General features: G+C 41.4%; 2 protein-coding genes across 3 annotated transcripts; one reads left to right on the forward strand and one right to left on the reverse strand.

The window, feature by feature from the left end:
* LOC101870392 (uricase-like) lies at nt 1-26994 on the reverse strand. The gene is made up of 8 exons (XM_031050744.2): nt 26838-26994; nt 8531-8749; nt 7648-7764; nt 7432-7510; nt 4042-4228; nt 3095-3218; nt 2611-2694; nt 1-1620 (listed from the first exon to the last, which is right to left on the reverse strand). The coding sequence occupies exons 1-8, from the start codon at nt 26850-26852 to the stop codon at nt 1483-1485; spliced, it is 963 nt and encodes a 320-aa protein (XP_030906604.1). The 5' UTR covers nt 26853-26994; the 3' UTR covers nt 1-1482.
* DNASE2B (deoxyribonuclease 2 beta) lies at nt 10540-20621 on the forward strand. 2 transcript variants are annotated; one of them, XM_031050742.2, is made up of 6 exons: nt 10540-10840; nt 14547-14724; nt 15970-16051; nt 17119-17280; nt 18830-19027; nt 19561-20621. In XM_031050742.2, exons 1-6 carry the CDS (start codon nt 10728-10730, stop codon nt 19914-19916), a joined length of 1089 nt encoding a protein of 362 aa, XP_030906602.1. In that variant the 5' UTR covers nt 10540-10727; the 3' UTR covers nt 19917-20621. The 2 variants fall into 2 exon arrangements, with proteins under 2 accessions (XP_030906602.1, XP_030906603.1); XM_031050743.2 differs by lacking the exons at nt 14547-14724; nt 15970-16051 and having other exon boundaries at nt 10729-10840.
* Nucleotides 26995-27201: the final 207 nt, after the last annotated feature.

Below are 27201 nucleotides of genomic sequence, written 5' to 3' on the forward strand. Positions count from 1 at the left end.
TTCTTTTGATGTTGCTCTTTATTTGCCCTTAAAAGATACATTAATAAATTACAAGCACCTGAAAATGGCAGAAGTAGCAAGACATTAGCCCACAAGTACAATACAACACATTCTAAGGAGGTATGAAAGAATGTCCCTGGCAAAAGCTGAAAGTGTGGTAAATAAAACTTTTGGAATTTGCTAGTGACCAGAGAACAGCGTATCTGGGAGAGCCTCACTCTGTAATGTCATTTGTCCTGTTGTTTTTCAGGAGATATCTTAGGCTTGTGAGCAGTGTCTTCCCTTTGCATCTGTTACATCTTGCCCATCAAACAAGTTCCTATCTTACAAAGCACCTCAAAATGTCACACAGTGCAGGACATGCTCCTCATTTTCAGTGCCTGTGAATTTAATGATTGTACCCAGAGGAGTGCTGCAGGTTTGCGGAACTGAGAAGGCACAAAAACAACTGAATGTCAGTTTCAAAAGTAACTGGGCAATTCCCATGGGATTTGCACTCTGTCACATGGAATCTGAAAATGACACTCAGAAAATGAGAACAGTGGCTTGAAGCTGTCAGTTCTGTTTCAAATGTGGTAGCCTCAGTTTGCAAGATGAGAACTGTTTGCTGTATAGTTTTATCTCTGTTCAAAGTTATCACCTGGCATAACTGAAGTAAGATAGATACTGTCTGTCTGTCTAGCTTTCTCCCTACCCCTCCCAAAAGTAACAGGGTTACTTAGGTTGATTCCTGCCTGCTCAGAAGTCATGAGGAGATTATCAGATTTAGGAAAACTATTTAATTAAACTTAGCCCAAAACCTCAAACACCTCAGGGATTAATATAAAAGTAGTTATATAGTAACTGTATAGTCCAGTGAGTAGCAGCAGCAGCCATGCAGTCAGAATACATGCAGAGAAATTAGTCAACAGCTATTACTATTCACACCTCAAAGGAGATACAAGACTTTCTTTTCCTTTTTTTTTTTTTCTTCATTTCCTTCACAAAGAAATCAGTGTCTGATTCCCTATGCAGTTACAGGGTCAGAACCTCAGCCCTGTAGAGCAGTGTGGCATCAAAGGGTCATGACAGGTTATGTCAATGAAACATCTGCTCTTGTGCCTGTATATTAGTTTTACCAAAGGATCACTAATAAATAGAATATACAGAGTTGCTGATTTTACATGACAAAACTGTTATAGACATTATCAAGTTAATTGTTTCATTAAGAAGTCTGGGAATAGCTGGTTTAAAAATTAATTTACTGTAATGTTTCCAGCTGGGATTTCCAAAAGAGCATAGGGGATTTTAATCTGCAAATCACACTGAGATTCAGGGACAGACTTTGATTTGTGAATTCCTGAGGGTCTTTCAGAAATCCTAACCTCAGGAGTTCATAGAGGAAAAAGTAGTCAGCAATGGAAGTGGCCAATAAGGAGTATATGTTGATAGGAAAGCTGTACTACTAAGTTTATCAGGAAGGTGTGAGTATAGTCAAGAACTTTAGTTTCTTTGGGCAGCTGCCAGTCCAAACAGATTTTGCCTTTCGTCTTTTAGCATATGGACTTGTGCTTCTAAGAATGTCTTCCTGCCGAGTGTGCAAGCGCAGGAGCCATAAGGAGTTTCCACTGGAACCAGAACCTGAGGGGGATGAGCACAAACAGAGAAGTCATTTCTGAGACAATGATGTGCCAACACCATCACAGCAGAAACTACAGCTGTTCACAATTCATAAAATCATGTCCAGGCCCTTTCCTTCTCTTATGAACATCAACGGTAGATGTTGTTATCTCAAGTGAAAGTGGATCTATAATGTCCACCTGGAAGACGGCAAGGGTAGGATAGTGTGGCAGCAAAATCACAAGTCTTAGGGAGGGAGACTAGAGCATAAACACTATAGACCATTGATGCTAAATGGAATAACCCAGTTTCTCTGTCACACAAGAATAACATAACAGACTTTCAGCTGGGCTTGGCTGTCAGCTAGAGCAGCTGTGGAAGGAGGAACAGATGTATCTCATCCCCTACATCTCTGACCCTCTCCCTGATCACAGGCTTATACCTTGTCCAATGTTGGACCAATCTGCTTTGGCTTCTAATGGCTACAAAAAAGTTCCTTCACTGCTCCTGTAGAGTGCTGATCTTCAGTCACTCAGTTAGCCTATGGTCTAGCAAATCTGCACCAAGGATGCTCCCTGGCAGCTCAGTGCTGCCAGTGGAGCAAGAAGAGCCATAGCAGGCTATCTTTTCATACTACCTGGCTATGTGAAAGGATGCCATGATGCATTCTGCTTGGTTAAAACTGCACAGGTTGACATTATAACGAAAAGTCAAAGGACTGGTGAAAACAGGAATGATTTTTCAGATGGTAGTCTCTGTTACAGGTCCCTTTGATAGCCAAAGCATCCCACTGTACTCCTTTAGCTTTTCTCAACAACACAGAAAGGCAATTATCTTTCCTGTGTAATCAGTGTAAATCTCTTTCAGAAGTAAGGTGCAGCTTTCACTGGGCTGGGACAGAAAATTTGCTCCTTTTAACCCTGTTCTATGCAGAACTGCTGTTATGCCTTAAGGCTGAGTGTTTCTAGAGTCCAGGCAAGTTGTGCTTGAAGCACAACTTACTTTACTTACTTCTTTGTCATTGGTCAAGCCTAGATTCTTCATGTCTACAACATTATAAAAAGTGTTGTTCAAGACGACTTCTATGACTTGTACCTGAAACCAAGACAATAGATGAGACAATGAGTTAGAGCACCTTTTTAGCCAACAGTCTGCCAGTCTTTTCACTCACTGTAAAGAAAATCAATGCAAACACTCCCTCCCTGTCCCATGTATAGTCTATGGAATGTGTAGACAATGCTGTAGCACTCCTTTCAGTTTTACTTATGCCCTGACAAGCACTGAATAATATGTTCTCCCCCGTTGTCTTCACAGCTAGGAGCAGCATGGGAACTTCTCAGTTGTGTTCACAGCTTTTTCAGACCATCTAGCTGTACCACCAAACAATTTCCAGTCTTATCTAGAACTGCCAGAGGAAATACTAGGCTCATTTTGATCTTCTCAGTGGTCTGGTTAGCATTCATTAAAGTAAAATCAGCAAGAAGAATGAAGATACCTGTGGTACTTTGCAAAGGACGTGCATCTGGATGCAGTTGACGGTTTTCTGGTAAGAGGGTGAATATTCCCCACGGTCAGGTGGCCCAGCAAAAGCTTCAAGGATGCATTCACGGATTTTGTTCCTAGAGGTAACACAGGTTCTTACAAAACCTTGTTTGGCTGTCTGTTTAGATCCATAATGCTTTACTGTGGGTTTGCTGTTGTCCTTGTTGTTGGTTTTTTTAACATTTATTTTCTCTGTCTGTTCTGATGAATACATATCACATGGAGTTTTATGGAAGAACAATTTCTCTGTCCTGTCACCTCCAAATCCTTCCCATTTCTCACCCCTAGCTCTATAGTTCACAAATAGGCGTTTTTCTGAAAGTATTTAACAAATTAATTGTTTGTTCTCCTGAAGTGCTCTGGGTTACTGATGAGGGACTATTCATTAGGGACTGTAGTGATAGGACAAGGGGTAACGGGTTAAAACTTAAACAGCAGAGGTTTAGATTGGATATAAGGAAGAAATTCTTTACTGTTAGGGTGGTGAGGTACTGGAATGGGTTGCCCAGGGAGGTTGTGAATGCTCCATCCCTGGGAGTGTTCAAGGCCAGGCTGAATGAAGCCGTGGGTGATATGGTTTAGTGTGAGGTGTCCCTACCCTTGGCAGGGGGGTTGGAACTAGATGATCTTAAGGTCCTTTCCAACCCTAACTATTCTATGATTCTATGATTGAACACTGAACTGTCCATTTGAATACTGTCTGTTGGTGCACCATCAAAGAGAGGAGTACCCCCAAAGGGTATCTCTCACCCCCTGTACAAGTGATAACACTTCCACTGAGATCTGCGGCATTGGCTGGTGCACAGCAACTGCAGTTCTGGCCCTTACACCTGCTGTATTGTATAGAGGGACTTTGGGATCATAGGTTAGGTAATAAATATTATTTGATATGATGCATACCATATGCAGTCAAAGTCAAAATCCTTGCATTCGCCATATGACCATTTGCAGAAGAGCTCTCCACATAAAATCCTGTCATTTCTTTCGGGAAGTGTAGTGTATTCATTCTTACAGAAGCCTTCAAATCCGGACTGTGTTGTCTTCATAAGTTTCAGGTCTTTAATTCCAGCAAAAACAACCAGAGGACCTGTGATCCAAAAATACAAGACAGTCTGAGCTCCTTTTCAGGTAGTAAGAAAGAAACCTCTGTGTGCTTACTTATAGTGACAGCTTCAGAGCCATGAAGCTGTCTCTTCAGGACTCACTCCTGTGCTCCTCTTGCAAGCCTAACTACTTTTAAAAATTACTTTCTGTGCACAGATGTTAGTAACAAGACAGAAATTACTGCAATTGGAGCTCAATCTAGAAAACACAGAATCCCTGAGCTGCAGTCAAGGAGACCTGAGGACATCCTCTATCTCACCTCCTTGACATGCTTTGGATTGGCTTTTACTGATGTCAGTTCAGGGACTACCAATTGCTCTAAAGGGAAACTAAATAGGCTACTAGTGCTGCAGTGTGCAGAAAAGGTGTGGTGAGCCTTTTCTAACACCACAGACAAACATAGAAAACTCCCAGTTCAAAGACTTGGAGCCTCCGTCAGAAATTCTGTTGTGAGTTTTGCATCCGTAAGAACGAGAGGACAAGGAGCCAGGGCAAATCCTGCTGTTCAGCTAATTAGCAGAAGCTGGCACCTATACAGATGCCACCCACAGGTTCAAACTGACAGTGTTTTTTCTTGCAGCCACTATTTATAAAATGTGCTGTTGTGGATCACTGCTGCATGAGTGGAGTATCATCTTCTGAAGACCAAGCAGTTAAAAAGCTGTGTTCTGAACCTTTTCTTCTGAGTACCTTTTGGCTGTCAGCTAAACAATTTCAAGTAGTCAGTTGTTTAGTGCACACCAAACTGATGAGAGCTGAAAATTTCACTGACCAGAGCTGCCAAAAAAAAATGCAGATTAGAAGAGAGAGACCTTAAGGCATGCAGGCTTGTTCAGAGCCTGTACAGATAGTCAGTGTCAGGAGCCCAGGCTGCTGTTTCTGCGCTGCTCTTGGTGCTCACACTACCTAGTTAAAAATTAATCCTTGAATACGTGTGGTGCATAATAACCCTGCCTTGGACTGGGGAAACAGACTTGGTCTTTAAATTGTGTCTTTGCAGGAATTTATACTGGAAATAATTCCACTGTGATTGATATCTCTAAATGACATGATTGTTTAGAGTTTTTTTTTAAAGTGCTTTTTTTAAAGTGCTCTGTCACTGGATGTTGTCAAAACTTCTTTTTGTGTATTTTTTTCTCTTGTTTTTTAATGAGTTCAAGGAGGTATATCTATAATTGTGGCTACACCCCCCTGCTATTTACTAAAGCTTTAATAAAATCTAAAGAAGAGACTGTCCTTGGACAGGATATTCTGGGGTTTGTTCAGATCTTGATGAATTCATTGCTTGGGTATAAGATTGTAATGCAAAGGTATTAATGTATTGTAGATTCTATCAGTGAACCTGGAAACATACTTATCTCCTATTCAAATCTGCAGCCTTGTTAGAAAAAGCTACTTGTGATGAATGACTGAAAGGCTGGCTGGCTGTGTAGCAATCACCCTGAAACTTGCACTAAAGAATATAATGCATAGACAAAGCTTTTGAGGTGAACAGCTCGTGCTGAGCTTTCAGCATTTTTTGTGCTGTATCTTCAGTTGCCAAATGTTGACTCTGTTAAGTTACTTATGATGTTTTCAGTTTCTAAAAAACTCTGAGCCTTTTATCAGCAGATATAATGGCAAAAAAAGTTAAGCCTATAATTCTATTAAGTCTCACTGGGTTTCATTTAATGATGAGAAAAGTGTTAAAAGAGGATTAACAGAGAAATAAATTTCTTTGCCTGGCTGATAGGTGCATAGGAGGATGCTAAAGATAGAGAAGGTTCTCTTATGAGAAAAATAAAATAGATTTGAAATCTTCTCTTCGGTTGTTGTTCACCTAGGCAGGGAATCCTAGAGAAACAGCTAGAGGGCTATATGAAGGGAAAGCTAAGAAGGAAACGTGGCTTCTTCAGTAAGCCTTACAGGCTTGTTTTGTTTGTGTAAAACCTGAAATTGAAGAATTTCATGCTGGATTTTCAAGATGATGAAAAATTCAATTCAACCTGTACATTAAGAGCAGCAGCTTTTCAGGAAAGCATAAACTCTTCTCTTTTTTTTTTTTTTAAATTTCAGGCTTCCTTCTTACCATTTCCCAGAAACCAATGTTTATACTATTAAGGCTGCCGAAAATACAGCAGTAGTTAACTTAGCTAGCATTAAGCTAAGAGACACTGGAGACACGTATGGGCTCTCTCTTCTCTTTCAGTAGGAACACAGGGATAGCACTTAAATGTGCCTCTCAGGACTTGTGTCCTGTCTGCCAGAAACTGCTCTCACCACTGGTCCTAACCTTGACACATTTGGAAAATAGGGAGAGAGGGTAGGATGGGAAATAGTTCCAAGTTACAGTAGGGCAGTAATAGATAGATACCAAACTAATGTCTAAATCCACTAAACCCACTGTGTGAAATGATGTAGTGGTCTCAGCTCATTTCCTAGTAGTCTGAAAGGTGGGTTAAAGGAAACACTAACACAGCGAGATTGAATTTACTTTCTTGTTCAGTCATAGCAAAAAAGAGGATTTTTACACTCCCTTTGGAATGCCAATTTATGGACAGACAGTTGAGCTTGAAAGCCTGTGTCTTTTAAGTATCATAAAACAATCAGTGAAGCCAAACGATGCTTTTCTTATGTATGGCATACAAAAATAGTAAGTGCACTCTGAAGTATTTTCATGTGAAAAACTGTTTGCACGTAGACCTAAGTGCTCACCATGTTCAAGCCAGCCTGGTTTGCAGCAATGAAACTGCAGCTTGCTTAGAAATAAAACCAAAGCATCTTGACAGGATTTTGAAAATAAGTGCAAACTAGGCAATTGACCTACAGCAGTGGGGTTTTGTGATGCATTCTCTGTAGGATAATGATAATAGCGAGACTGCAAAATATAGTATAATGTAAAAAGTAAGCAGACTGTTCTCAAAATGCTGTTAAACCCTGTGAGAGCATATAGTACTTCTGCTGGATGTGCTGTTGAGCATTATATGTTTAGGATATATACACAAATATAAGCTACATTAGCTTTTCAGCCATGTCTCAGAGATCAAGGACTGCCAAATTAGGCTATAAAGGTATTCTTTGTTTTAGACCTCTGGAGCAGTTTACTGTGCTATAAGCCGTGTAACACTTTTAGCTATCTCTAAAACATCTTCATATCTTATTGACAGAAATATTTACAGTAGGAGAAGCTGCAAATTCTTTTCTCACCATTTCGGCACTGCTCAGCTTCACAAAAGCGGATCCCATTAGGAACGTGTATGAATGAGTGGATGTGGGGAACACCATTCTGCAATATAAGAATTTACATAGTAATTTACATTTAAGTAAAAGTGCAGTAAGTGCTATCTTAACTTGATAACAAGAACTAAGAGACTGGTGAATGGCTTCAGAATAACAAATGGAATGTATTGGTATTTTAGATACCTCGTGTAGACGTTGCCATGGTACTTCTTGAACGTAGGTTTTGACGTACGCCACTTGGCAAAATGTTGTCATGAAGTGTTGGCAGATATCTATAGCGAATTGTTCTAAAGTTGCTATCTAAGACAAAAACCAGAATTATTAGAAAGAAGCAATTACCTCCTGTATGAGAGTAGACTGTTCTGATTGTTGCAAACATTTGGGAAGGACAAGTGTTGGTAAAAATACAGATTTCTCTCATTTTTGGTGTTGCACACTGTGCCTAGTCGTTTGCTCAGCTTGCAGCATACGCTGCAAATAACTAGAGTCATGTCAAAAATCTCCCGTTCTGTGTATAGCGAGCTGCAGTCCTTGGAAAAACTGCTAGAGAAGCCTTCTGCTTTGAGGATACGATGCTGAAATAATCATAGCAATATTCTGACTAAGCTTTGCAGGCTAAAGGTGAGATTTCATTACTGAGACAGACAATTTGCACTACAGATTGCCATTATGATACATGCAATTGAGGGAGGTAAGTACACAGTTAACAGAATTAAGAAGAGTCTCACATACATTGAGATCTTCAGTTTAAAATGCTATATAGGAATAATGCATATTATGTGCTATTAAATTTAAAAAGATGGGTCCTCTATGACAAACCTACAAAAACTACTGCTAGTTCTGTGAGAAAATAAAAGGCTTTGGAAAACTAAGGAGGTGTCAGCAGGATAAAAATTGGAGGAGGAAAAGTTTTCTCCCAAATCACTGAAGGTCACTTGTGCTGATCTGACATGTTAGTGGCAGGGTGATTATTTTGTTGTATTTCAAAAGTAAAAGATTATTATAACAAACACTTCCAAATGAATTCATAAGAAACAGCAAGGTTAATTAAAAAAATAAAATATACCCCATTTTTCTTGGCCAACACAAGGACAATATTCTTTATGGTGTCTGTAGGTATCACAGCAGAGTTGTTTCCATCCAGGTACTCATGACAAGAAGTCAGCCGGAGATGTGTGCACACTTCCACTTCTTTAACAAAGTGCTTCTTCCCTTCTCTATGAAGGCGAAGGAACTTAATTGTGTTCTTGCCATATTCACAGTTGAGGACTTCTACATCCTTGATCTACAGAGAAAATATATCACAGTTGTAATGGAATTTGATGGAAGTCTGAGTTATACTCAGTCAATGAAACAAACTACGTTTATGGCCTTTATTTCTGTGGTTACCTGAGATAATGGAAATATCTTAATTATAAATTGCAAAGTCCTGATGGGAATCAAAAACGCTTTTGAAAGCTATTATTATGTTAATAGCAGCTGTGATAGAGATTTAAAATTTTATGGGGGACAGATCATATGCCATGAGTAACAGTAAACTAGTCTGTCTTGTTCATCATCTTTGTGTTAGTCCTGACTGTATAGACCTTCACTGAGTCTCCCCTCCGACATCTCTTTCTGAGCCTCACATGTCCCAGTGCACTCAATCACCGCAGGTGCAGCAGTGCAGAGGGCAGGCAGTCTGCCAGGCCGAGGCATACATTTCCTGATGTTCCCTGGCACCAAGAGCAAACTGTCACTGCCTCTGGCTGCCGGCTCTTCCAGCCGCCATCAGGCTCTGCATGTGCCACGTGCTCAGCCCTCCCTATTTTCATGCAGGGGCTAGCAAAGTTTGGTCAGTGTCCTGCATAGCAGAGCCCCCCATTAGCAGGCAGAGCCCAGCAGGCACTCCATGTCCCTAGGGCTGCCCCACATCATGCACCTTGGATGCACTGAGGCTGAGTGGAAGCAGTGAGTACCAAAGCAACTCTTCTGTGAGGGGTGGAGCGGTGAGCAGGCCTAAGTTCCAAACAGAAAATGGAAGCAGCTGTGACGTGCTTGGAATGTCATGTGTTTTATTACCCCCTCTGCGCATGCTGCAGGTCCCAAGAGCAAGAAGAAAATACAGGCCGAGCTCAGCTGGTTGAAAGCATTTCCTCACAACACAATTCTGATCTACAAAAGGGGTCAGAAGCGAGTCTGAGCAGCAAAATTCAGGTCTTGATCAACATCTTAAAAATCCTGGTTTTCTGGGATCGCTGGTTATGTTTGTGCTAAGCCCTATTCAGTTTTATCCTGCTGCTGTCAAACACCCCCCATTTACACACCTGTTACAGTGTTGGAGAGGCTATACTAGAAAGGAGATAAAATACTTCAGAGGTTGTCAGGATTTCTGATATGCTAAAATATCCAGAACTTACTGCACTAGATTTTCCCTAAGGCTGAAATATCCCATGCTTGGTATCAACATCTTTTAATCTAAAACATCACCTTTTAATGTAAGCATAACGAGGAGGGAGAAAGGATACTTTACACAACAAAATATAAATTGAAGCTTTTTATGTGAGAGTTGCTAAAAGCTCATCAGATGTAAAATTGCTCAATTCCAGCATGTTTGTTCCTAAGAGACAGGCTAATGCACTTAGAAGATAATTTAAAAAAACAAATTAACTAATTGAAAGTAAATTGCTGTGGCTCAGAGCCTTTCTCCGCTTGCCAGTCCCTGCAGGCTCAGTCCCCACGGGCAGATGAAGGCTCCCAGAGCTGAGCACAGCTCAGCGCTTCACCAGAAACCATCTTTGCGGAAGGGTACAAAGCTGCGCTGGCTGCAAGGGCTGGGGCAGTCGCTGTGAGGTGGTTTTGTTTTGCTTTGCTTGTCTGAACATAGAGTTCTTTTCAGATTGTTGTAAAAGATTCATACTTCAGCCTTGCAGCAATGAAAGGAAAGCAAAAAGGGTTTCCCTATTTGCGGCTTTTTTTTTTTAACAGAGTACCGTAAATACTCTAAATAGTCAGAATAGCACCTCCTAAAATACGGTGGGAAGTTTCCGCAAAAACGTAACTTGACAACCCTTATTCTGCCATTTTGTTGCCCATGAGCAGTTTCCAGTGTCTCACGGGAGCCCTCGCCCCACAGCAAGGACCTGGAAGCCTGACGTCCAGGCTCGCTCTGCTGTCCCGGGGTGTCCTGGTTTCATTGCACAGCGTCAGCTGACAGTTAATGCAACACAGCTTCTCCTTTTAGAGCCTACCCAGCACTCGCCCTGTGCAGCCGAGAAACCAAAATGCCCGCGAGATCTGCATGGTGTCCCCATGCTTTGCTACTGCTTTTCTCCTCCGTGCCCCTGTGGGCAGCTGAGATCTCCTGCAGGAATGAAAATGGGGAGGCAGTTGATTGGTAAGTAAATACCACGCAGGGGAGAAACACTGGGTGAGTAAACACTTGAGATTAAACCACTTGGAGTAGGTGGATCACTGGGAAGTAATGCTTAGCAATCAGTGATTTCATCCTGTTTGCCTGTGAGTGGTAGCTGAACTTTTTATTTGGAAAACCTAGGATAAATTATTGAATAGTGATTTTGTTTCACTGAACCAGCCACCATACTGGTTTATGACTAACTGCAGAGTAATCACTGCTTTACACAGTGTTCTTGTCTAATCAGCAAAGGGAGTGTAACCTCTGATCGGGTGCCAAAGCTGCGCTCGCTGGCGGCAGCCCCGCACGTGTATCTCGCCCTTAGCCGTGTTGCTCCTACATGAAGAGCAGTGTGAAAGGACTTGTTCCCTTGCTGCCATCGCTGAGCCACCCCAGGAGGGATGAGAGGTGGGGACAGCAGTGTGGGAAAGCACCATCTGCGCTCTGTGATGGAGGTCGTTCCCTGCCTCCACAGCCACTGGCACTTTGGAACTGGTACCACCTCACTGCCAGCAGCAAGCCTGAGTTTGGGTTTTAAATGATTAATTGGATTAATATGCTTTGAAGATGAAAGACACAAAGTATAATTACATTATATCCAGCACAGGTTTAGAAAGTGAAATAAAAGCTCTTAAAAAAAGAACACAGAAGCCTCCCAAAGATAAATATCAACCAATGTCAAAATAAAAGTATCTCTCATGGAACAATGGTTAGTTTGGATATAAATGATAAAAAAGTAGGTGCTATTCTCACGCACCCTTCCCCTTGCACACACAGCTAACTGCAGGGAAGGCAGGAGCATAAAGCAGACTGTGCTCTTTATTGGCATAGCATCAAACGTATGAGGGTCTGGTCCATCCTTCTGACTTGTCACCCTTGCCAAGACCTTTCTGGATAATGTGAGTTTTCAGGAATCAAACTGTTATTTAGTGCAGCTATTCAACAGCTTTAATATATGAGAAATTTAATTTCTCCACAAACTGCAATTATTCCTTGCAGCATGTGTCTTGTTTGCACTAAAGGTAAAAAAATCCAAGCCCAGACCAAAACACAAACAAGCCAACCCTATTTACCATTCATTCCTTAAACATGTTTTTTGTACCCAAATTCTCTGAGGAATTCTTTGAAAACTGTGGCTAGGAGTAATTCACTGTGCCTCTGTGTAAACACCAGCAATATGGGACCTATTTCAGATGGGAACTGGGGGATCTGCCCAGGCAAAACCATGTTCCCTTCTGACAAATTTAACAAGAAGAATGGGAGATTTCCTTTCCAATGTGCCATGAACAAATGAAAGAGAAACTTGCCTGTCTGCAGTTGTCATCCTAGTTTATTGACAAGAAATAGTCACCTTTTGCCAGACTCTGTATTTGATTGCTATGAAGCTGATAGGAGAAGCAGAACTGAAACTGCTAAGTAATGCTTCCTCTTAGCCAAAAGATGTCAATGCTCTTTCAAACAAACATGACACTGCAGGTTTCATATCCAGTTAACAAGAGCTTTATGTGAGTTCCTACTCTCCAGTGGTTTTCATCCTGCAGCATTACATAATTACTCGTTATTAGTATTCATGCACCCTTCCATTTGCCACTGAACCAGAGGAATCACTTGCCCTATCTGACCTGATCCCATCTGGGCTCCCCAGACGTGCCTGTAGTTCCTACCCACGCGCAGTGCTGATGCTGACAAGTCTCCCCTGTGTTTTCATTCCCCTCAGAAGCTCATCCCACCACCTTCACCGCACCTCACACAGGAGCTGCCAGAGCAAATGGCCATAAGATCAGTTCTCTAAGGAGTGTACAGAGTCGTTCCTTTATTCATCCAAACTCACTGTGTTCTGTGGGAAGCTTTCCATGCACATAAAAGCCAAAGCTCTGCTTTCTGAGAAATGTTGAGTCAAGGATGGAAGCCACAGATGCGTGCTGTTCAGGCTTTTGGGGGGAAAGGGGATGGAGAGAAGTACTGAAGATGTGATTAGAAGTAAAGATGTGATTATTTGGAGCAAGTTAGTGTTCAGTCACTAGCAAACAATGTGACAATGCTAATTGGGTATAGGCGGATTTGCCTTCTTCTGGTCCTCCTTCACTCTGCTCCTACCAGTGCCTAAGCTCTTGAGAAACTTTTGTGCTCAAACAGCAGTGAAGACTTTTATACAACTTTAATTGCTAATACACTAATACCGGCTTTCTGGAAAGGTCCAAAACATGTATCCACTGGGAACTGGCAAGTAATTTACGGATAGCTCAACTACTGGCATTTCCATAAGCATACCTGCTAACATGCATTTCCCTGATGCAAGGCTGTAAACACCTGAAAACATAAATCTTCCAATACATTTCAAAGCAGTTTGGAAAGGCTTCAGATACTAATTCCTGGATCAGCTCATACTATTGTACCTATTGCTGTTCCTTTCCTTTCTGAATCTTCATTTCAAATACAGGAATTGTTGTGGATCCTTGTGCATGTAAGGTTGTCCCGAGCCTTACTATCCAAATGATTTTATTCTCTGTTATCTGTCATCAGCAACAATTTCTCCTGAGATATTTAAGGAACATCACTCAGTCACTGACAATGCAGCTGGATTACCAGGATCACCAGTGGTGTGTTTCCCTCCTGCCTATACATGCATGTTTCCCACTGATCAAATGTTCCTCTAGCAATATGCTTTCCTGACACTTCTTTCCTGCTTTCAGAGCTGCCTTTCTGGACCAGCTTGAGACTGTAACTACACTGGGCAAGGCTTACACCTCCTGCTATACTTGAAAGGTTAAGCACAGTCAGGCTGCATTTTTGGTAAATAGTATAGGATTAAAAATAATGCTACTCAGTTCTTACAATGACGTAAATAACAAATTACTCAAGTATGGCACTCAAAGAAAGGGTCTCATTTATATTGCAATTAAACCCACAGATTTATACACCAGGAAAACCTGTTTACTTCATCAGAGACATTAATATGAGCTGAGCCATTTGCTGACAATATTGAGTACTCAATATTTTGAGAATATTTATATATTCAAATAATAATCTTTGAGAAAAGAGTTGTCTTTCTGGATAATGGTTTGCAAGTAGTCTGCAACAGTTCAGGATAGTGAGAGTCTGTTATGAAAAGCAGGATTGGAATAACATGGCTTTATAATTATTTTGTGGGTTTAATATCTATAAACATAACATTAGGCATTTTTATGATTCTAATGCACAATTTTATTTCACTTTAGGGTTTTATTTATGTAATATTAAAATAAATTTTAAGAGGTGTCCAGGATGACCATGAGAATGTCAGGCTGAGTCTGGGACCTGACATTCTTTACCAGAACCAGGAGTAACAGGGATTTGGTGACTAAATGGGACTCCAAACCAGGGCTACCTCAAATTCTTTCAGGATACCAACAGTAGTTCTGGCCACAGCAACAGCAGTTTGGTGCTGAATCAGCCTCCTTTGCTCACTAAGAAGCAGAACAAATTTGTCCGCAGCAGTTGCTGTGCTGTTGAACTGCTGCTGGTTCCCTGCACTGGGTCACCACCTCGAGCTGAGACATCCATGCTGCATTCTGGTGGCACTGGTGCTCCTCTGGCATAGGCACCCCCAGAATCACCCTTCTCTTAAACCCTCAGGAGGGGAGGAGGTGTTGATTTACACATTCAAACAGGATGGGTATAAAATAGCAATTGCTCTTCACTGTTGCAGGTTTGCTCTTTACAAGTTGCCAAAACATGGCAAAGGAGAGATTTCCATGCTGGGGCTGGAATACATGTACATGGACGCCCTGGCTCCACAGTGGCAGCTCGGTAAATACCTTGTCAACATGACACAAGGCGCTCTGGGGCAAACACTGAAGCAGCTGTATGAGATGTATGAATCCCAGGCAAGTAACATTTAATTACCATTTTGTTGGGATGCTCACGTGATATTACATGCAAATGAAATTAAACCAGGCAAAATAAGCATGTAGAGGTGTGGCCAGACCTGACAGACTAGATCTACTACAACATGTCAAGCGAAGCATCTTGGCAGCTGGGAGATTATTTGCAGTTTTGGCTGCAATTAGAAATTGTTCTCAGGCTTCTAATTTCTGATCAAGGTGTTGTCCATCAAAACAATTAGCATCAGTGCATAGTCCCATTGGCTGCTTCTCTACAATCCACACTGAGTAACATCTGAGCTGTGAGCTGGCTGTGAACTCAGACCAGGGCCAGTGGTGACTGTTACCCTTGTCTTAAGCCCTCACATGTATGTATTTCATGCTCTGCCACAAGTCTGGGTTTTGCTTTTCCCCCTGAAACCACTGTGATGCTTCAGCAGTGACAGGCTGCTTGTTAGGCCTTTGCTTTCTTTTACACTCACAGTCAGACACTTCATTTATATTTGTGTGAAGCGATTATAAAATACAACAAGATCTGCCTATAGTTATTTTTTTACCACCTACATAGTACTCTTTGGAGCTGGATGTGTCTTTGCATTTCTGCTGTAGGTTAGTGGTAGCATGTCATGAATTTATATGTAGAAGAGATTCCCAGATGTCAGCCAAATATTGTCAAACCAGTCAATTGTCCTATTCCAGGCCTTGCTATAATTGTAGTAAACTGTTCACAAACTCAAAGTACATCAGAAAGGGGAGCATGTCCCAACTCCTTTGAAGTTCTCTATTCAGGGGGAATAAGGTGTGGCTGTATGCCAGTATTTTGCAAAAAGCATTAGTTGCTTGTCCTTCATAAGGACATTTGTCAGTCTGTCTTTCCTTGCAAACATTTTCACCAAATCTGGTTGCTAAATCAGAGAGGCACAAAAAAAGAGGGGGCAACTTCTTTGTGAGTGCCAAATAATCCCATTTAAATTGTCTTAGTGAGCCTATCTAACCTCTTGAGGAAGATCTACTGCAATGACTGAGAGAACTTACAACTTACACTAACTGGGACCCTAATGCTGAGTCTTCAGGTTTATTTTACTCTAACTTCTGCAGAGACTGTGTCAGCTGAATTGAGAGAAAGATCAGGCTCATGAAGTTCACACAGAGAAGTCCAGAATTCATTCTTCTGCTCCCAGCAGATGTTCACTTAAAAGCCTTCCTTTTACTCAACATCATGTTTCAGAAATGTGTGTTTTCCTGCAGAAGAACAGCATTGCATATGCAATATACAACGATGAGGTCCCTCAATCAGACTCTGACAGGTGGAAAAGAGGACATACCAAAGGTACAGGGAGAGTCCCAAGCTATTATTTTCTCCTTTCTAAAGCTGCGGATAGCACCTACTTGTTTGTCTATCTCCGTATCTAAAATTTCTGCCTATAGCAAAACTGGAGAATGATTTGCATGATGTATGGTTTGTTACATAGTTCTATATGCTGTGGCTTCTGTTTTGGTTTTGCTATGCCTGTGCTGTGCTGAAAAATTCAGGGTTTACAGACCCTTTGTTTTTAAGAGCTGAAACTCATATAGCTCCTCTCAGTGAGTACAAACCACACTGTCCTGAGCCTAATGGCAACAGCAGTACAAGGTGTGAAGGGAAAGGCACCCTAAATATAACCCCCTTCTTGTGGTTTAAGCCAAACCTAGGACACCCCTCTACACTTTCTCTGGGTCAAAACACTGCTGCCAAGATCATGGAAGTGCTAAAGTATGTAGTGTAAGTAAAGCAAGTCTGATAAGCATAAACTTTAGTGGAGGTCTAATTGTTCCCTTGAGGAAGCAGGTGGGGTTTGCCCAGCGTGGCTCTGGGATGAACACATTTTGCAGGGCTGTATGTTCAGGTTGCAACAGTGGGGACACCTCAGAAGCTGCACTCCTTCCCAGAGCACCCTGCTGCAGGAGAGGCATAGCCCATCTCTCTGCTACTGCTCTGTGGAAGAGGATTTGGTCTAGAAAGGAAGACACAGTGTTGATGGGGTCTGTTTCCCCTTATGCAGTGAATATATGAAGGGAAGGAAAATGAGCAGTGGTGAAAGGGTCACAGCCACTAAATCAACAGACTTTTTGATGACAAAATTTTAAGCGCAGAAAGAAAAGGGTTTTGAAAAGATTTCTTTTTCAAAAGGAACATAGTGATAGCTTGAGTTTGGCTACATAAGAAAGAATTAATGTAATTTTAATACACTATTAGTGTCTCTTTTAATCCATTAATCCAGAGCCAGTTTACTGTAGACATAAACACACTGAGGTACGGTATCTACAGCAGCAAATCCAAAATAGGACAGAGCCCTATTGTCTCAGGGCTTTTTCATCCTTAACTAATTTGCAATAACCTTTTTTTTTTTTTGACAGGATTTCTGCTCTTGGACAAATCACAAGGATTCTGGGTGATTCACAGTGTGCCCCTGTTCCCTCCCATCCCTGAGGATGGTTATGGGTATCCAGCTACTGGGGAGATCTACGGACAGACGGCCATCTGTATAACCTTCAAATATGACCAGTTCACTCAAATAGGTCTGAAAAGCTTCCTCCAGAGAAAGCCTTTGTCCCACCACACCTCTCTGACTGCTTCCCCTGAGGCTTTGCCTCAAAAATTGCTTGTTCTTGTTCCTCATGGTCAGATTGGAAAACCAAAGTGGGGCCTTAGAAACAGCATTCTTGGCTTCAGTCATGTTTAATTATTTCCTCTGTGAATGTGGGAAATTCACTTTTTCACTCTGACTCCATCTCCCCATGGGAACTATTGGGGTAATAATAGTCACAAATGCTTATTGAGGGTAAACTCAGTCCACACACACAGAATACTTTGGAAATATAACGTAGGATGATTAATCACTTTGACCAGTAATAGCTCGTTCAGTTGCAACTGTCTGCAGTTCTAAAAATGTAATGCAACCACTGCTTGAGCTGGAGGCTTGACTTGTCAAGAGTTATGAATATGGAACCAATATCACCCAAGATTTCTCCAGGTACTTTTTGCCACATAAAGTACCAATAGTAAAAATAAATAATTAAACCATATATATACATATATATATATAAAGCCAACAAACACAAATCCCAAAATTCATACCTGTAAAATTCAGAACAATTTGATAGTGGTCTCTGGTACTGAAATCCTTCAGAGGGGCTATCAAAAGGCATTACAAAAGGTCATACTGGCATGCTCCTTAATGCTTTTCACACTGTTTCTCACTCTTCTCAGTTACAAACCTCAAATGGTATTAATGAAACATATACTGGGCAAGTTGCCAGCCTGGCCACACCTCAGAGCTATCAAAACCAGGTTCCTGTTTGTGGAAGTGCATCTATGTATGTGTTTATGGAAAGAGGACAAGAAAATGAGATGCAAACACTAGTGCTTTTCCTGCTCCATCCTCCCAGCTTCTGACAATCTGGGGTTCAGGGATTTCTTGAGCCAGAAGGACTGGAAAGTTTTTACTGGTCTTCCATGAACTCATCTAATGAGCCCATTTGTTCCCTTGCTCTTTATGACATCCATGACGAGGACGTTCTACAGTTAAACTGAACACTGTACAGAAAAGTACAGTTCTTCTGCAAATTCAATCCAGATGCTGAAAGTCAAGCTCTGTTCTCCCTAAAACCAGACTAGAGCACTTGGCAGCCCTTCTGTTTGCATGTGGCTTGGCAACAAATTGACTGCAAACTACTCCTGCAAATATGGACAGGCTTGGATTTACTCATGCTGTCTGAGCTTTTTGTGATTGCTTGGAGGCTCGAAGATGAGCCTGGGGGGAGGTGGCAGTGGACAGAGATCCAGCAGAAGTTAACAGTTCTGCTCAGAATAATGGGGTGTTAGTGGAAAAACCTGAGTGCACTCCCCCAGACAGTCTATGTGCTGCAGGACCAGTCAGAGTAGAAAGCAATCAATGTGACTTTGGTGACTAAACTAAGATATTTTGATACTTGAACTCTTCTCAGAGATAGGCTGTGGAGATTAAGAAGGATTTAGGTTTCCTTTCCAAGGCAGAAATTTACTCTTTATTCCTTTGCTTTAACTCATTTAATTCTGCAAGTGTTCATTTATTTGGGTTTTTCTTAGACCAACAGATGCTGAGTTATAATCCAGGAATCTACAGCTGCTCCATCCCTAGCATCTTTCAAGCTGATCTCCCAAATCTGCAGAAACTCTGTGCAGGGTCCAGGCTGCCCTCTGTCCCCTTGCGCCACCTCTCCAAGCTCCAGTCAGCTCAGGGGGAAACCTTTCTCCACTTTGCAAAGTCACATTTGTTCATAGACGGTAAGAGAACCTGTTACTCTACCTATCATGCATTCTGAATTCAGAAATAAGCAATTAATACATTCTTTGTCAATTAGTATTGTCTTTGAGGGGAAAAAAACCCTTCAGATTCAGAAATAAATGTAACAAAGGGCAAGGAATTGTGTCCCATCATGATATTTTCTCAGGTCCATAAAGCAAAAAGCTCCCCGGTCCTTCAAATGCCTTAAGATATTCAACAGTGGGTTTTCAGAAAACGTATCTCCTCTTATTTGATAGTAACTACAGAGGGGTTTGATTCCCTGCTTTTTGTTACAAATAAGGCTTGATTATGGGGTTTTTTCCTTCTTTTTTTGCCTGATTGTTTGTAACAGCTTTTCCAGGATAAGGAGAAAAAGTAGAAATTAATCTCTGAAACTGAAGTCAAAATAAGAGGAGGGGGCAAAATGCCCTCTAGCTCACCTTATGCAAACCAGGCCAATTTAGGTGATACTTTTCAGTCCCCTCTTAAACAAAGGAACAGGAAAGACTAATTTCCCTGTGTTATTCCACAGATATCTACGTGGCCTGGATGGCTCAGGAACTGAAGACTGATTTGTTGGCTGAATTCTGGCAGCATTCTGGCCAAAAACTTCCCTCGAATTGCTCTCTTGACTATCATGTCTACAACATAAACCTAATAGGGATGCCATTGAATTTCACCTTTTATTCCTTTAATGATCATTCTAAATGGGCTGTTTCAAGGGAATACAAAGATCAGTGGATCTGCATTGGAGACTTAAACCGGACTGCTGAGCAAGCTTGGAGAAGTGGTGGCTTCATCTGTATGCAGAATGAGCACATCTACAAAGCCTTCAGGCAACTGATAATCCACTATGACAGTTGCACTGGTGCTTCCACAGTGATGTAACAAATCATTCCTCCCAAACAGCACAGCCCCTCATTACATAGAAGGTGTAGGAAATGTCTCTCTTAAACTGTATTCTTCCTCTGAAAAATGGCCCTCTGAGTTGCCAGCTGTGTTGGACCTTCACCTTGTTAGCTGCAAAAGCAGTCAGTTTGCAGGTAAATTATGGTTGTTTTATTCTGGGTGCTGCACCAGCAGCACAGTCTGTGCTGTCCCCAGCTCCTCCTGCCCTCAGCATGGGGCTGGGACACTGCCACACAAGCATGCACCAAAGCACATCTCTATGAGCGACCATGCACAGGCATCCCCAGGGGAACTTGTGGATGATAGTGGATATGGGATGGGAGGAACCTGTCTCACTCACTAGGTTGTCAGGGCCTGGGAGTCAACAAGAGAAAAGTACCCCAGAATACTTCAGAATCACCCCATATTCGAGGTGCTGCTGAGATCAGGCACAGCATTTCTGCTCAGTTTGAGCTGACTCTCCTAAAAAGCTGACAAGACTTGGTTACAGGCAGGGAGATGAGTCTGTGGACAGGAAGGCTTCATTTTTACATGGTTAATTTTTAGAGGAGAAATGAGCTTTAAATCATCTGTAACCAATAGCTTGGGAGCATTTATAGTGCTTTTATTCATGTACAGCAATCAAATAAACAAATAAAGATGTCCAAAATACAAATAAGCAAAATAAATTAAGAGTGAAAATGGTCTGTTTACAGCCTCCCTCTTCCATTTTTATAGTGATTTGTGGTTGGTTACAAAGTTTTATGGTTACCAAAGGAAAAAAAAGGATAATTAGGAAAAACTTAAAAATAAAAGAGCAGAAAATATTAGAAGGAAGATGTTATTTCATCTACATTTTTCCACTACAGCAAAGGTTAATGACTGTTAATTTTCAGCCCCTCCAGTCTTAGCCTTAGGAGCTGAAGTTTACATGTACTTGCTATGAAGACAAAGCTAATCCTGATACACTTTTGGGTTCAAATTTCAAAGGTGTATCTGTATTTAGTATAATTCTAAATACATTTATAGGGTTATATCTCACTTGTATTTTTTCTTCCTGAACTGCTAACATAAACTCCAGTTTCAAGAGCTGGCTGTCCTACCAGTATTTCTGGTTTACTGTGTTCATAGTCCATACACTGATTCTCCACAGCAGTGTCTTAGAAGGAAGTAGATAACAAGAAATGCCCCACAACCACAAGCTGGTACTAGATGTTTTCTTCCCTTTCCACCCTGACAAAATTAACCAAACCACAAAGTGTACAAAGTAACAAACAAATAAATTTCAGAAAACATTTGTGCATACTTCTTGAGGAAATAAAAATAATGTATGTGGCCTTAATGTATGTTCTTAGTGAGGAGAACAGATTTCATATTTAGTCATCTGAATCAAAGGCAAACCCAGCTCTCAGAGCTCAGTGAAAATAATGTAGGTAGCTTGGATATTCTTCACAAACCAGCTCTTTTTCCTGCTTATGACCAAGTAACATTTGATAAATAATTTGCTTGATAATGTTTTTTTCTGATGCTTGTCAAGTTATTTTCTATATACACTTTTCATTCTTTTCCTACCTGTGGTCAAGCAACACACCTATTTGTGGCAGTGAAAACTGCCAGTGACACCGAGCACGGAGCTGGTAAGGATGGTACGGCATCACTCAGATAAGCCAAGACAAAATTCCTTTCTCGTGCCCACCTTTTCTTGGCAGACACTAACCTGACCTACCAGTCTGAACTCTTGTATCTTATCCATAGCTTTGCATACGTGTGACCTCAGTGTACAGGAACGGCAAGAAATCCTCCACTGGAGACAGTGCTGCTGAGGCTCACTATGGTGCACCTGAGGGCACCTGCACCTGTGACACAACCTGTATTTCTTCTGGTAGATGCTCAGCCTCAGTGTTTGGGTCACTGAGTTCAATAGCAAAGAGTCTCCATCAACCATTTGTCACAACAGTGTTGCCACAGCCCTGCTCCCCAGGCTAGAAGTCAACAGTTAGACTTTACATGATTGCTGCTCTTAACAATTTGATCAAATGAGAACTGTCATAAACTTAACAAGGCTACTTACAGCATTCCCCTTTCATTGTACCCAGGATTGGTAGCGTCCATTTTAGCTGTTACTGAGAAGACATAAGCAGCAGTGGAAAGAGGGAGAGAAACAGTTGTACCATACATTACAAGCACCTAAATAGCCAGGTTGTGGCTGTGTAATGGACAGTACACACTTATTTCAGTGGTGTAGCAATAAAAAGGCTGCAGTGCCGGTTCTCTCAACTTTTGACTGTAAACAGCTTTAATTTAGCTTTGCTTTCATTGTGTAACTTCTATATTTGCATATCCTGGCATTCCTGCTGCACATATTATGTAACATGGGCAGACCCACTGTTTCCACAAGAGACTGATAATTGACAAGATAAGCCATACAGTGGGTTTGTAACTTTTGAGCTTCCTGTTCAAAGGCAAGACCTGAAACCACTTACTCAACCTTGTACGCCCTCACAGCATGCACTGTGATCAATTGTTGGTGTGAAAAACTAATTTTTGTATATTTTATATATATATATGTGTGTAGGTTTTACTTTTAGAAATTGCTGTTCTTTTTTAAAATGCCAAATGCTCAAGAAGTATTTGCCTGTCCCAGTGACTCTGTGCTGCCTTTGCTGCCCACAGTGACCCTTTTGATCGGACAGACTCTCTTCTGCAGCAGGGGACATCTGGCACCGCTCTGTGATTTCAGGGGGACCTGCCCAGCAGAGCTGATTCTGCAAAAGCAGAAGTCTTCTTGGATCCTGGTATGGAGAGGGGATAAACCTGGTCTCTCATCTGGAAACCCAGAATCTCTTCTCGTCACTGTGCAGGTATGGCTATTCTGACCCTTGGGCTGTGTTCTAGTTAGACTAAATGAGAGCATGTATTATACATGAAAATTGTTTGCTGAGGGAGTAGGAGAGGCCAAAGCAGACATTATTAATCTACTAAACATTACTGTACTGCAGCCAAGTTTGTAACAAACACAACAGTAGGGATTGTTGTTTGGTATAAATTGCCTTGTAATCACTTCCACAAGCCGAGACTCAGTCCCAGCAGGCCCGACAAGCTCGCAAGTGGCAGGAAATGCAAATACAGCTTCTCGAAATACACGCCTGCCACTCGCCCACTGGGCGTCTCCTACCCACAGCACAGCCACTGCCATCCCAGAGAGGGCAGAACCCTGTCTCCTGTCGCTGCTCAAAGCCCCCACCGATGATTGTTCTATAAACCCCTGTATCCCCGAGGATGCTTCTCTAACACTGGGAATTGTGGATCATTAGGGTAGTGGTTTGCTGTGTTGCAAAAGTGCAGTTTTACATAGACTTAATGCAAGAAGTCAGAGGATTAGACCTGGCCTCACTGGAGGGAAAGCTAAAAAACAAAGATAAAATTTGAAGGCATGAGAACTTAAGCTGTGTGAAGTTTAACTCCAGAGTAATTGCAATACTGGAAAACAAGCAGAGGCATTGCAATCTGAGCCCAATTCACGGAACAGCCTCTAAGGTGGGATTGGTTCTGGTGTCTCCACAATGACTGAAAATCTAGAGAGCCCTCATGGTGGGAGCAGTGAGCAACGGATTGGAGTATTTCTCAAGGACACGCGGGGCTCCATGCCAGCTGCCTGCTAGCAAGTCCAGGGAAACTGAGAGAAACTTCCCTGACTGAGCTGGGAACCTTTCCTTCTCCAAAGCATGGAGCCTGGCACTCTGAGTTGTCATGGAGCTCTGCAGGTGTATGTCTGAGCAAAGTCTGCTCCAAAGTGTGCTAGATTGCACTTTAGAAGAACACAAGTCCTGCAAAGCCCAACAGGTTTTGATTGATTTGCTGCCAGTAATGCCCCATGCTTCCAGACATCCTTACAGACCACAGCCCCGCTCCCCTCTCAGCATGCTGTGTGTAGTTTTCTGTTCCCACAATGGGAAGCTTGCAGTGAACACACCTAATGTAAGTGCCTGTGTCAAACAGGGCTTCCTCTCCTTGCCTGCAGCATGAAGGAAGAGGGTTATTTTTGCAAACACATATGAGCCTCTCTCATCTCTCTCTCCTGTTTAAATATATACACTCCTGACAGTAATGAAACACTCGGGAACATCACTGTGATAATTTGTTTTAATGTATCAAAGCATCCTTGCTGTTATTAGCATAGTCACCTAATTATCCCCAGAGAAACATACGCCCATATGTTAACGCCCATAAATCATTGTGTGAATCTCTTTTATACCTTTATTTTCAGTCTCTGGGAAGATACATCACTGAGTACTTAGCACAGTAATTGCTTCAGTACATAAGAGCTGCCTATGCCCTGGGTAAAATGTTCAGGACACAGAGTGGTGCTGGCAGTGTCTTCTGAAAGCTCACTGTAACCCAAAGCCTAACTGTGCTCAGAATGTGATGCAAGAATATGATGCACCAATTCAATTTCACAAGAGATTTCTTAAAAAGACAGGGATTTAAGATGAGAGTGGGGATGAATACAAATACATGCTAGGCAAAGCATGGGAAAAACCCTCATTTAGCATGGAATAAATTTTTCATAGCATAAGACAGAAAGCCTGATCTGAAATGTCAAGCTAGGATATCAGTATCAGAGTTTGCTAGATAGCCTGACAGCCTAAGTATTTTAGCCATATCTGACGCATCTCTATTGATATTGCAGATACCAGATTAAAGGCCTAATTTGCCAAATTTTCTCATAATCCTCTTGAATTTGGTGTGAATACAGTAAAAGAAGCTGCATATGAACTCAGAATTCAGTGGCAGCAATTTCAGATCTTTGCCTTGGCCAGGAGCTAGCTCATAATATGTTCACTGTATACTTATCTTTATGTTTTTAACGGATTTATCCCAGTATTGAGTATGCTATTCTATGCATGTTCGATATGTTCATTTTACTCAAACTATTGAATACAGAACATTGGGACCTGGAAAAACTGTATCTTGCTTTTTATAAACAGCTTTGTTACACTTCCACAGGAGTGATTTTTAGTAAACCCTCCTGATTTTATTTTATATCAGTTGAGTTTGTTTGCCATTTCTACACAAGGTGTTCTGGTGATTCCTCTGATTCTCCTGTAAGAAGGATAAAAAGAAGGAACATTCTTCCCCTCCTCTGATGGCTTTGCAAACTAAATATTCAGATATTCAAAGCTCTGCTGGAGCAGAGCTTATTATTTGATGTTGCCTGCTCGAGTGCTGACAATTGCTACAATTGGTTCACTGTAGTACACTTGTACTAGCATTGCCTAATTTATTAATCATAGAAATTTTGTATGCAAATTAGCCACACAGTTGTGCATCATCATACAATAACCAAAAAATCTGTCTTCACATGTATTAAATGCCCTCAATTAAACATGTCATATTACAACAGTAAAGGGTTTTCCCGTACATTCCAAAACCTGCCAAGAAATTACTAAAAGCCATTATCAGTAAGTGTTTTCTTTTCATTCCTTACTTCTGACTTTGTAAAGTGTGGAAGTATTTAGGTCCAAGGCCGTTTTGTGCCTGTCTTTTTTCAGGTTTCTCTTTTTGGGCTGTCTGTCAGACAATGATCAATATTTCTCTTGCTGTAGTGCAATCTAAACAAGTATTTTTCCACTGGGATGAGTATGCCCATCACCACTGTCCACCACTTCATCCTGAGGATTCAAAATGCCCATTTCAGGAAGTTTCCTTCCCTGCTCTCAGTGGCTTCATTTCACATACTGACGTTGTAAATCCTAGGCATTGTGCAAAATGGAATCTGCACCTTTTCCTCTCCTGGTTTCTAACTGCTCCAAATATTTATTTCATGTAAGTCAAGGTGAGAATGAGGGGACTGACAATTTTGCATGGGACATTTTGCAAAGGAAGACCATGGAAGAAATGCTGCACAGCAAATAGGGACAATTAGTGCAGTTGTGCTCCCAGCTGCCCACCAATCTGCTTTTTTATTCCCACAAGTCTAGAAGAACCAGAGAAGCAAAGACAGAACTGGAGCAGGAGAAATGGAGAAGAGGGAACAATACATCTGAATGTCAGTGAGAAGAAAAAAGCAAGGGAAGAGCAAGAGCAAAAGGAGCATTAGAATGGGCAACACCAGGAAGGAAAGAGACCTGCAGTTTGGTGACAGAGAACCATTAGGAGTTAACTGTGCAGAAATACAGTTAATAGGATGTTTCATTTACTATGATAATTATTTCACATTAATCCACGTTACAGATATAGTCTCCATAGGCTATGCCTCAGAGAGATAAAAATGAAAGGCATAAGTGGCTTACTCAAGTATTAAAAAACCCCAACAAACCAGCACCTGAAGAGAAAGTCACTACATGCCTGTGTACAAACCTAGAAGAGGTGGGGCAAACCAAAGTTGAAAGCATTTAATATGTAAAAGTAGGTGGGAGAAATTTGGAAGCTAACTAGTTTGAACCACACATATTTGAGCATTACCTTTTAAAGAAGGGAGCTACTATTAAGGTTTAAAGTCAATACAAAAATACAATAGAAAAAAGAGATGCAAACTATTCACAAGAGTAACTACAGATAATTTCACTACAAATGATGATACTAAAGCTATCTTCATTCATTCTTGTGGCATTGAGAGAACTGGAGGCAAAAAAACTAGGTACAGATACAAAAGAACAAACATAAACAGTGCTAAGCAAATTGATGCCTTTAGCAGTTTGCTCTTGAGATTATCACTACAGACATACCTGCAACATAAGGCCTTCTATTCTCAGGTAAAAATCAAGCTTAGTTTAGGAACCTTCCTAGTTTGATACTATTTTTGGTTTCATCTCTGATCCTACTTTGCTCTCCAGCACTAAACAAATCATCACCAGTCTAACATAGTTGTTTCTCACTGCACTGAGTCAAAATCAGCAAGCATTCCTAAATACTACTTACTGTCACTTGGCTCATGGTGGCCTGCTGTTTTGTCACCTCCAGGTCTTGGATCCTACAGAGGAATAATGGCAGTGTAGAAGCTGTAGCTCTATAAAAAGTGTCATCTTAATATCAGAGGAGGAGCTAGGCATAAGGGGTTGGCTCCAGAAATGTAAATATTTCATAATTTATTTAGTAACCTGGCTTTTGTTCCCCCCTCCAGGCAAAGCTTTAATAAAGGAATAGGTCTTCTGCAACAAAGGAAACAACAGCAAAAATAGAGAGAAGGACACATCCTAACCCCATTAATATCACTGGGAATTTGCCTTCCTCTTCAGTGGGAATTTGCCTTCATCTTCAGTGGGAACAGAACTTCAAAGACATG

Source organism: Melopsittacus undulatus, chromosome 6, assembly GCF_012275295.1.
Source record: "Melopsittacus undulatus isolate bMelUnd1 chromosome 6, bMelUnd1.mat.Z, whole genome shotgun sequence".
NCBI lineage: Eukaryota > Metazoa > Chordata > Aves > Psittaciformes > Psittaculidae > Melopsittacus > Melopsittacus undulatus.